Source organism: Poecilia formosa, unplaced genomic scaffold (assembly GCF_000485575.1).
Source record: "Poecilia formosa unplaced genomic scaffold, Poecilia_formosa-5.1.2 Scaffold89, whole genome shotgun sequence".
Taxonomy (NCBI): domain Eukaryota; kingdom Metazoa; phylum Chordata; class Actinopteri; order Cyprinodontiformes; family Poeciliidae; genus Poecilia; species Poecilia formosa.
Window position 1 is genome coordinate 1424007 of NW_006800028.1, and position 12331 is coordinate 1436337.

The 12331-nt window shown below is 38.8% G+C and overlaps 1 protein-coding gene across 1 annotated transcript in view; it reads left to right on the plus strand.

Moving 5' to 3' along the window:
- Window positions 1-12331, plus strand: part of fbxl17 (F-box and leucine-rich repeat protein 17) — a 221362-nt gene that overhangs the window by 67855 nt on the left and 141176 nt on the right. The window contains exon 7 of the mRNA XM_016674088.1: window positions 5707-5814. Coding sequence (XP_016529574.1) covers window positions 5707-5814 — 108 coding nt within the window. The remainder of the gene's footprint in view (window positions 1-5706; window positions 5815-12331) is intronic.

Below are 12331 nucleotides of genomic sequence, written 5' to 3' on the forward strand. Positions count from 1 at the left end.
CACGCACGCATGCACACAATGCTTGTTTGGCCTGTCATCACGCCTCTCCATCTTTCTCATCTTTCTGACTGCCTGTCTGTCACATGCATATTCAGTCAGATTTTACTGACATGAAAGAAGCAGCCGAGCTTGCAAGTGCAATACACTGAAGACTTGAAGTGAAGTTTATGTTAACATGAAAAGATTGCAAATCTCTCATTCCTCTTCATACCTCTTCGTTTTCTCTCCATTCCCTTCCTTCCTGCCCCATTCTTCTTCTTGTCTGCCTCTAACTGTGATGCATCCTGTGTTCTCATCTCATCGTGTCTCATAAATATGTCTGGTCCCCGTCTTTAGCCAAGGAAAACATTGCACTGGATAGCTGGAAAGCAGGAATCTCACATCTGTCTAGACTCAACGGTGGACTCGCGCCCCAGCGTCCGCGCTGCATAAGTCTGTCGCCCCGTTCAACTCCTTTCACGTCTGAATGTGGAGAGTCATGCACATATTTTTATTTGCGGATGTAAATGTGCATTGCTGTAGCAGCAGCTTCCTGCACTCAGCAAAGAGCTTCTGCTCATCAGCACAGTAAAGAGACTCTCCTTTGCTGTTGTAAAACTTTACGGCTTTCCGTGTTGCTTTTGTCTCCAGGCATCGGATATTACAAAGGATGATAGGTATTCATTTAGATTTTTGCCAGATCACCAGTCCTCTGTATCAATACAGCCCATCTGAGCTCTTTAAAAAGAGACACACGCTCTAGTGTGTGAGTGTGTGCACGCGTGGCTTTATGGGTGTACATTTAGGACTGTTTGTGATGAGCCCACTGCAGTATGACCCTCTTGAGAGTATTTATGGAGAAGATGATTACTGTGGAAGGAACAGAACTTTGATGAAAATCATCCCACTTCAATTTGTACCTCACAGGCCTGCAGTTGGTGTCCCCGTTTATAGATAACATTGTAAAGGTCCACAACTGCACTTGAGAAACAGAATGCACTCATAAAGAAATCATGTCCTCCTGCCTTTGATTGCTGTTCTGTAACTGTGTTTGAACAACTTTATCTCTAGAAAATAGTAAATGGTGTTGCTGATTCCTACCTGCAGGGATGCATCCAAACACTGCAGCTTGGTAGGTCCCAAGAAGTGCAGTTAAGAGACTCCTGGTCAAGAGACTGAAATGACTTCCATGTCCATTTCTGATATTTCCGGACGCAGTGCCTTCTAGCTTTTATTAATCTCTCAGAAGCCAGACTCATAACAGAGTGAAGACTAGACGTGAGGAAGTAGTTTCCATTTGAAGCCACATTTATAAACAATCATGGACTAATGTAGCTTTGATGGTGGTCAGTTGTATACCTCTGTGAAATACTGAGATCCATTATCGTTTTACATCATAGCTGCACATGTAGTCAAAAGTAATATAAGTAGTTGAATATTTCCAGTTCACTCTTTCCCTTTTCTTGCGCACTGTTGTTACAGAACATTTTAATGTTCATATTTTCCTGTGCTGCAAGCGCCTGATGGATTTCTCATATGCTGCAAAGCTGCACATGTGTAGCCCTTAACGTTTGTCTTCCTTTTCATGTGCTTTTTTTCCTTTCTTTCCCTGACTGTGTAGCTTTTATTGATTATTTTGGTCTTCCTTTTAGCTGTTGTGTACCTTATATCATAAAATAGGATTTTGCGATCTGTTAACATTAGCATGATATTGTTTCTATCAAAGGATACCATTATTTAATTAAATTGAGGATAACTGTTGAAAGCCAATTAGGTAGAAAATCTTCTGCTTCCACTTATTACACTGAGCTCTGGAGCATCAGTCGACTAATTTACCATCAGCTTTTTCATGGAATTATCGTTATAATATCAGCCTAAAAATTCACTTTGGTTTGGCCATTAAAATCAATCAGCTGCAGCTGTTGAGCCTCATTTAATCTGTTCTAACACTGGCTGGCCAACACAGAAGCCTCAAAATCCGCTTTTGAAAATAAATGCTGGAAGCATTGCAGGAATCTCTGAATGCATGCTTTGCTAGTAAATAAAGAACAACTTTAACTACTGGGTTAGTCTACCGGCAAACACCTACATTCAAAATCGAAAAAAAAGAACGAAGAGACTAAAGCAAGATATGAAAACTTTGTTGTTTGTTGGTAGTTTTAGATTTGTTGTCGATAAAATGAAGCGACAGAGGACTGAAGCAGATCTGTGGTCTGTTCCAGATTTTGCATTTGATGGAGTCAAACGAGCCGTATGATAGACCGTATTGACCAACTTAAACGCCCTTATTGGATGAGAAGTGGCCCGGAGGTGCTGTCCCAGCGTTTTGAACAACAGACCAACCAGACGAAAACCACACACTCATGTAAAGCACCAACTCTTTTCGCTTCCACAGCACTCTGAACAATTACCCCGCAGCTCTTTAAAGCACACACACAAAGACTGTCTTTACGACTGCAGCATTTCCACCATTCTAGCTCGCTGTTATTTTTTTTTTTCCCCTGCTTTTCTTACCTCCTTCACCCAGAGACCATTAAACTAGATCCCTCCTAAAAGGCTGTAAGGCCTCTCTTTGGCTAGCCACTTCTCCAAAAGCCATCCCATCACTCTTTTCATGTTTTTAAATCAAAGTCCATGAAAGGTTGAGAGAGAAGGGAGAGAGAGAAAAGGAGGAGGGGGTAAAGCAGACTGAAAGTTGGGACGGGTTTTTTGTGTTTGTGGGCTGGAGACAAATCTTAGTTACAGAACCATGTGGCCTTTTGCACGTACACACCGACACTGCCACGTGCACAAACTTAATTTGATATGGAACATGCTCTCCTGGCCGGTTCTGCTCTGCTGGGATTTTACTTTTTTTCTCCTCTGTCTCCCTCCTCACCTGCTGGGAGTTACTCTAGATGTTTAACTTGCTCTTTTTCTGTTATTTTTTTTCTATTTTCTCTTCTGCTTCCAGACACTCGGCTGCACCCACTTTCCTGCAGCACAAACACTAGTGTAAAACAAAGTCTGGAGGTTCGGTGTGTATTAATTCCTTTGCCTCCCTCACACAAGGTTTTGATTTTGCTGGTGTTCAGTCTTTTCGATTTGGTTGGTAGTCAACCTGAAAATGTTTTCCTTGATGATTTTTTGGCAGAAGCCATGTTAGGGGAACTCTGGCCAGCTTTCTTCACCTGCCAGCTGTTCAGCTCAAGGTTGTTTTTTTAAGTTTCAGACCTAAAACAGCATTCATTTTACAGTATATTCCTGGATTCCCAACTTACTCTGAAAGCCCAGTTCCACAATCGTGACCGTCTTAAAACAGGAGATCTCTTCTGACTGCAGTAAGTGGTGATGGGCAGTGTGACGGGTCCTAAAACACGTTTCATCCAGGTATTGATTGTTTAAAAAGCAGTATTTTGTTGAATCTTGAAGCACTAGGTACTGGAAATCTACACATATCCCTTAATCTCACATATCCCTTACTCTGCTTTGTAAGTTATCTTACAAAGCAGAAAAACCTTGAGAAAGCTCCTTAATTGCTGTAATGCCAGTAAAGGTTTTTCATTTGTCTAGCATATATTTTTACATGACTTTGCCTAACAAAAATGTTAATAAATGCAAATAAATTATATGTATATTTTATAGCTTTATACATTTTTCCGTTGGTATTTTTACAATTTAAATTTAATGATGACCTCCAAGTGTTTGAGGCTGGTATATTACTTCCAGTCAAAAAGAAATATAAAGCTTGTGGTAGTTAATAAGTTTGGACAGAATGAAGATATGTGCACAACTTATTTGCACTGTTGCAGCTAATCAACTTTTTAAAAAAATATATATATTCTTGCTAAAATGTTAATGAATGTTGTTTTGGGACTTATTTAAAAGTTAGATATTTATCTGTAGGTGCTGTCCTCATCTCTTTGTTCAGTTTTCAATTATTACCTCACAACCTATTCTTCATGTCTCTTATAACTGCTAATACTTTGCACTCACACTCCTTTATGAGGCATTTTGCTCTCTGGAAGCACTTTGGCTCCTTGCAGATAAGGTGAGAAACAAAGCTTTGAGCTTCATAGGAGGTGTTTTACCCTGATAAGCCATCCTGTGACTTGGTGAAAGATAAATGGAAACCTTGTTCTTTCTTTTTGTGATTTCTCTCTACCTTGCTGTCTCCCAGGGTTTTTCATCTTCCTCTGCCTCGACTCAGTAACCTTTAAGGTAGTCCAGGAGGGGGGTAGTGGGCAGCGATACAGGAAGAAAGAAAAATGAAGAATGAGCAAACATTAGAAAGAGAAAAGGAGTGCTTAGATCTAAAGGTTTGAAGTCAGGAGAACCAAAAGAAGACAGAGGAATTATGGGCAAGTAGTAAGGACTAGTTTGTTCATTTTGAGGTTCCTGCTATTTGGAAAAAGCTGAAACCAAATATTTATGAAGGATCTCTTTACAAGTAAATGTGATTGTATAATCTTTCTTTAGAAAAGCTCTTAAAGAAATTAACCTGATGTGAAAGCGATGAGCTTGAAACAAAGTTTTTTTTTTTTTTTTAGGGACATCTTAGCAGAATGTCTTTTTGTCTTCCTTTCCGAAACTTTTATGTCAGCAAAAATGAACCCAACAAAAAACAGCTATCATTGTCTGTCACAATAAAGTCACCAGAAGCTGGTTAAAATGTTCATCTTCCTTATGGATCTCTGATCCGTTATTAGCATTTAGTTTACAGACAGTGAAATATCATAAGCTAATGTCCGTGCTTGCTTTTCTTTTTACTTCTCCCTCTTTCTATGTGTCTTTGTGTGAGGTAAATAAAAATGTAAAAATCGATTTAGCTTAAGTCTGTGGGTGGGAAGCTACTAGTTACTCACTCATCAAACATGCAGGATTACAACAATTCGCCCAATAAATAACACAAGATTAATGTTAATGTTACTTAAAAACAACACACTCTTTCTTTAATTTATAAAAGAAAAAGTGTGTTTTGCAAGTGCCAGTGGAAGCTCTTTCTATTTATCGCCCTCATTAACAGAAACGTCTGTTGCCGCTCAACCCCTTTGACCTCCTTTCTGCTTTTTGCTCCTTCATAACACAGGAAGATGTTTGGTGGTGAGTGTTTTCAGTCGTTGCCTGCTGTGCCTTTTAAACCACATCAGTTGCTCTGCTTTTACTTCTCGGAAAAACTGTTATGATTACTGAGTCACTAAAGAAACGGCTGTAAACATTATGATGTCCCTTATAATGTTAATATAAAACGGTCATTTGGTATCCACCCTGCATCAGTTTCTCACTCATCACAGGGGCATTGATGTTTCATACCCACTTTTAAACTGATGATTTAAACCAGCTTTCTGTATTTAAGTCATGAAATGTGTTTATATGAATGACATTAATAATATCTACTTGCACCGGCTCAGTAGCTCAGTTATTCTGGTTTGATCAGAGACAATGATCCATCACCAGAAGACAGGACTGGTTCAAACGTTGATCAGAACCGCAATCAATTGGGACTGTGGAGTAATATAAAGTCTTGAACAAAATAACTTGAGATTTTATTAGTTTCCATCTCCATATTTTATGAAAAATCAACGGATTTGCCTTTTTTGCTGTCTTGTGTCAGTTCTATCGAGCTGAATGCAGTGAAGAACTCGAACACATGCGGTGCTTTGAAGACATAACCCAAAGTGTTTCATAGTGCTGAAACTAAACTAAACCATTTTTCTTCCTTTCCCTCTTGTCTTTCCTGTTGTCCAGGTGACTGATCAGTCTGTGCGGTCGGTAGCTGAGCACTGTCCCGAGCTGCAGTTTGTCGGCTTCATGGGATGCCCCGTCACCTCTCAGGGTGTCATCCATCTCACTGCGGTGAGTATCAAACCAGTTCTTCACTTGGGTTATCATAGTAATATTAAATTATCAGTGGATAATTTACTGTAGTTTAGGAACTCCACTTGTGTGTTTACTTATAAGTTGAAGATAACATACTTCCTGCTGTCCTAGTTGAAGATAAAACTCCCTTGTTTCTTTGTAATTACTTGTTGCAGTAAATGTCGCCAAAAGTTCGTTTTTTGCTGTCTAATCGGCTTACTCCAGGCCAGCTCCGAGACGTTGCTGCAGGTTGTCTCCAGGGGGTATATTTAACTTTTATGAAATGAATTCAGGCACGCACTCTGTTTTTATCTCTGACTTAGTTTTCAAGTTATTTTGTGTTAACTTTTAAATCTCATGAAAGCTTAATGAGATGAATCCTAATAATACGCCGCTGTTGCGACTACACCCCGCTGTTTGGATATTACCATGCTAATGAGCAGTGCTCCGTGCTTAAAGCTGTTCCATGCCATATAACGTAAACGCGGACACACGCGTATGCGTGCTTGAAGTAAATTCACAGGAAAATCCCTCACCTTGTTTTCCTTGCCATTTATTTCCTTTTCCCAACATGGCATCTGTCTGGAGTGCGTGCAGCTACAGAGTGCATCTGTGTATGCTATGTCCACACCCATGTGTCCTTCTGTAATACAATTCGATTTGTGTTTGATGTACTTGGGTGTACACTTGAGTGTGCACACACCTCAGTGGACCTGCATGCTCCCGTTTCTCCTCAAATGCAATTACAGTTGTGTTAATAGGACTGAGGCACCCGATGCCGAGCTGCATTATTAGATTAAACAGCAGATTAATTTGTGCTCATAGTTTTGGCCCCTATCATCTCTGCAGCCTCCGCTGACCTTGGCCATGGTGTTGTAGACAGACAGTAATGAAGCCAGCCAGTCATAACAGCATTAGCATACGTGGAGGTGGTCGCAGGGACCTTTGCACACACAAACACACACCTACAGAGGAGCGCGCTCATTATTATTTATGGAAATATTAACCAAGGTGAACATTTAGGAGTTCAGAAGAAGAAGTTCATAATTCTGCTAATATTTATAGATTTTTTTTTTTCCAGCATTCAGAGCCACAAGCTTAGTGGATCGTATCGTTCGTTTGGACTTGACATATTTTCAGTTCTGTTTGTTCCAACCAGATGCACTGACCTTGAACTTCCTAAAATCCCATTACAGTCCAGACTGTTATTTACAGTATGTGCAAAATACCCAGAGGACGTATCAGAAAAATAAGAAGTTGTCTGGTTTGTCTTTGAAATTATTCTAGAAATTTTCTACTGTTCAGAAGCAGGGAATTTTAATATAGTAATGTGTTTGTCATCATAATCCACTATTTTTTCAAAATGTTTTTGAAAATGTCTAATTAAACATTTTTCATAAATTAATTCCGTTACATTTGATGTGTCCAAAAATTAAATGGCTATCTTGCACAAAAAAAAAATATAAGGAAATATATTTTTAAAAACAGTTACAAACTGAACACATAATTATCTTTAACATTTTGGGAAATTGTAGCTTACAAGTAAATTATTTTATTTACTCAACTAACAATATACAAGTATATGGAATCTGTTTGCATTTTTAGCACAATTAAGTTTAAGTAGAGGCATAAAATAATGCACTTTGTTTACACTCAGTTTCTTTTCAGTGTTGTAAAAATGTTCAAATACTAATCGCCCCATGTGCTGTTAAAACGCCACATTTGTCTTATTGACTTATAAAGCCTTCCTTTATTATTGCTAACATAATTATCTGTCCCTCAGTAAATGATCAGATTAGTTTATTACTCAGATCTTCAGCAGCCTGAAAAATTACAACGTCTGAATTAATCAAGTTGTCTAAATTAGTTAAACTTTTTAGTCATATTTATATTTTTTCTATCACATTCAATATTTTAACATTAAAGCATCTCATCATCTGGTTACTTCTTAAATGTTGAGCATTTTAAAGAAGAATAAACTATATTCATTGGCATTTAAAAGAGCTTTTCCCACAGCTTTGATAAATACATATCTTTTATTTTAAAGTATGTTGTACTTAAAAAAAAAAGTACATTTAGAAGAGCCATTTATTTTTCTGTGAAACTGAATGTCTTCGGATACAAATTAAAAGATTTTACTGCATTTCATCATTATTACTTGTAAGGCAGAGGTTGTTTGATTGTGTTCTACCTAACCTGCTCACAAAAAATGATGTACAGGGTTTTAGTGTTTTTCTTGTCAGTCTTCTTTCCTCCAACATTTGGTCTTATCTAAACTTCTTATAGTTCACCCAAAACACACTGAGGTTTTTTTTTATTTTATTTTATAATAACTCTCACTCTCTCCACATGTCTCATAAATCTCTAGGCTAGGTATTGGGCTACTTTTAGCTAGCTTTTTTTTTCTCTCTCTGTTTTGATATACCTAGTTGATAAGTCTGCTCATGTATTTTCCCTGCTGTCTCAGTGAACAGTTTGCAGATGAATCTTACAGAAAGAGCAGGCCTACTGTTTCAAAACACTTATAAACAAAACACTTGGCTTCGGACATCACAGTTATTAATGACGAGTGGTTCAGCAGCGTGCTGAGCTGCGTTCAGGTCTCATTCGCACGGTTTTCTGTTGAGCCTCAGGTGATTTGCTGTTTGGTCAGGATTCAGATTTGAGTCCAGACTTTGAGGATATTTGCCTCAGGCCATTATTTTTTGACTACGAGGAGCAAAGAGCGGCGATTTGCACGTGTGTAAGATCTTTTTTGAGAATGTTGGCTTTAAATGGCAAAGAAGATAAAGACAGAAAATGCTAAGCTATGAAGAGTAGCTGTCAATATTTAACAAGTGAGTTTCTCTCTAAAAGGGAAAATATTTTATTTGGAGGACGTTCAAAAGTAAATAACGAGCCATTACGTATTTCTGTTTTTGTATAGCCACATTTCCACTTTCATCAAACATTTATTGAAATATTTAAAGTTTTATGTAGTTTTCCAAACAGTTTAATATTTGTTTCATTATTAGCTCGAAATGGCAGTATAGCTAGTTCATCCCTTCATAACATTTTCCAAATGGATCTGTCTTTTCTGACAACAGTCAATTCATTTTATTTCTTAATTTCTTTTCTCATTTGCTAAAGGGACCCCAGACACATTGCTTTTAGACTGAATCCATTGAGAGAAGCTATCTATTATTTTTTTTCCAGAAAGCATTTAAAATGTAAGCACAGATAAGTTCATAAGTTCAGTCTCCTGTTGTAATCACTTTTCTTTCTGTTATCCATCTCTCTGCCTACATCTCAGTCATTCCACCTCCTCCTTTTTCCATCTCTCTATAATCTCTGACAGCAATTATCTTGTTTCAGAGTTGATTCCTCCTCTCATTGATTCCCACCTGGTCCCATCATCTGTCAATTTAAAAATCATATTCTTGCTTTTAGAAATCGTTGCATTTCTGATGACTCCACGGACCTCCGTGTGGTTCCAGGACTGTGGCGCTCCTCTCTTGTTCGATTATTGTGCTCTCCCTCCCTTCTTCTTTTCCTGGCTGATCACACTCTCTCTGATAATCTTCCCAACTAGCTCAGTTTCTACTTCTGATATATATGTATATAAAAAAGGTGGAGGAAACCATCTACTTTTATTTATTCTCTCCTCTAACACCTTGTTTTTCTTATATTGATTTGTCCCGAGTCAGGATATGAAGAAATCAATTACAATTGTATTTTCTAAATAGAAAGAGCTGGAGGTAGAAATTGGCGACATGTTGTGACACGTTCGATGCAGTCTGCATGGTTATGCCGTCTGTTTTACAGTGTCTCCTCTGTCTCTGTTGAGGATCACAACTCACTTGTTTGTGCTCATAAATCATCTTCTGCTTTGTAACTAAAAGACAAAACAATGTTTTCTCTCTGCCCATCAAATAAACACTTCCCATAGTAGTTGTTAATTAAACACCTCGACACGAGGTAAGAGAAACTGATAATTTTAAGGGCAAGTGTTTGTGGCCGCCAGGATCTTACTGTAAACTTTTGTTTACGGTTGGTTTTTAGATTGAAGCTCAATGTCGGCTCTGAGCTTTTGACATAAATAACATTTTTATTGATGAGGTCTGTTATTTCCCAAGGCTGTATTATTGATGGAAAACATCTTGAAGGGGGGCTCTGTGGTTGTCCTAGAAGCTTTAGTGATTTGGCGCTAGGTCTCAGCAGGTAATTTGAGAGAATATGTATACTGTAATATACAGTACAAGTGTTTACAGTGGCTACCACGCTAAAAATGTGGAGAAATGCGCCTTCAAATAAATATAACTTTTATTGCGGTAGCAGGATCTCATACTGAAAAAAATAGGAGAAATTGTTGGATGGTGTTAGAAATAAAAATATCAGCATAGGCCCAGTGCCACAATTGTTGACACCCCAAACATTTGCTGTAGTTTTTGGTAATTATTTGCTTTTGCTAAGGTTACATAGAACTAGTGGAGGCCTTTATTCATTGGTATTTATACATGGAAAAGGGCAGGGAGTTTAACCCTGGACCTACATGGAGGATTGTAGCCTCCATATGCGGTGTGCCTGATCCACTGCTGAACCACTTGGCACCCCATCAGTTACTTTTTAAGTTATTAGTGTGCCTGGAACACATTAATTGGTAATCATTGACTACCTGTTTCTCTAAGATACAAGTATGATGTGACTGAAAGATGCACAGATGACCACTGGCTCCACTGAAGTTTTGGCTTTCCACAGCTTCATTGTTTCCTCTTTGAGCTCTTGAGTTTTTTTTTTTCTCAAGCTTCTGGTATTTAAACGTATTTAAACTTCTTGATGTTGCTGTTGCTGTCACTTCTGCTCTCCTAGCCATCACAAATGTATCCGTCTGGATCTGGAAGTCCCACATCCTCATCATCCTCTGCTACTCTTGGTGGTGTCTCCTACCTTGGGACCACCAGTCTATACCTAGCACAGGTTTTTTGTTTCTCAGTCATGTTATGGTGTTTCCATATAGTTCTACCAAGATCTTTCATCCAGTTTTGTGTTGGACTGTTTCAGTGGCATTTTTACTCAGCCTGCATCTTGACCCCTGCCTGATGTTGTAGACCGTGGCTTATATTTGCTCTACCGTACTTAGGGCCTGTTCCTGTGCTGCCATGATTGGGCCTGTATTTCTCTTTCTAGCCATTGGCAGACCTCTTCGACATGAACTACTTCCTCAACCTGTTTGTCTGATGCCCCATTCAGAGGCTTTTGCTTTGCCTGTTACTGAGCAGTGGACATGCATTCATGGAAGTTTCCTTTTAGCCTACATCTGTTTTACTTTCTTAGCTTTCTTAAATTTTTTTGCTAAAAACTTTGAAACTGATAAGTGTGTATAGCTGTGTAATATTACACCTGAACACAGTGTACTATATAAACAGGTGGGAGGACAGTACAGTAAATTTTTATTTAGTTATATGTATGTGTTGCATATAAGGTTGAAGTCTTTCCACAGGCTGCTGTTCAGATCTGTGTGTAAAGTATGTGATTTATGTCTACAGGCAGTATATTACCAGCTTTGTTAATTTCATTCTGCAGCGGTCTTCAGTCTGCAGTTTCGAAAAGACGAGGAACACCCCGAGAGTTATGATGTAACTTTTATCAGCATTGCAACCTGCTTGTCTTTTTTGTACAGTATTTTTTATTCTGCTTTGTATATTCATCTCTTTCCCTTCTACTCATGTGCCTTGTGTGTGTTGTATTTTTGTGTGTGTGTGTGCGTGCGTGTTTCTCTTTCTCACACTCATGCTCTCTCTCCTTCTGTCTCTCCATCTTCCTGTCAAGCTGCTCTTTTCTTCTGCTGGTGATTAAGCCCAAGGTCGGCTCTATCACAGCGCCAGTGTTTGAGAGCTGCTCTCTGTGCCAAAGAGCCTTCATTCCTCCAGCTTTAGATGTCCCACCGATGGCCTCCTCTTCTCTTGTCATGCCTACCCAGGATGCCCCTCCTCATACATCAGCCTATCACTGCCCTTAGACACTTTGGGCCGCTGAAGGGCTTTTGCTGTCTGTGCGAAAGTTCCCACCCACGGGACGGGAGCCAAAGTCATAACAAATGGGGAGACTGTTGAAGAATGCGTCAGAGATGAAACGAGGTATATTTGGACACTGTAATAGCTGTGTGTTGTCTCTGTGATGTGCAGAGCTCGGATGTTTCTGGTCTTAATTTGGGGCCTTGTAGATTAATTCAGCCGTGCTGCTTCAGTGGTTTTGTTGTTCTTCTGGGGAGAAAAGTTGGGACCTTTTGATTAATGCGCTACGAATTTGACAGAATTGGACCACGGGTAATACTTCATTCTCTCTTTGTGTGTTTATGAGCATATAAAACAGTCTGGTTCATGACAGCTAAGATATTTAATTTCATAACTAAAATCATATGCTCTATTTTTCCGTGTACAGTGTAATGTGCAGTGCTTGGTTCAGACCATTCAAAGCACAAATTAGGCTCCGAACCAATAAAAACCACATACTGTCTCTAAAAAGAAACTATTTA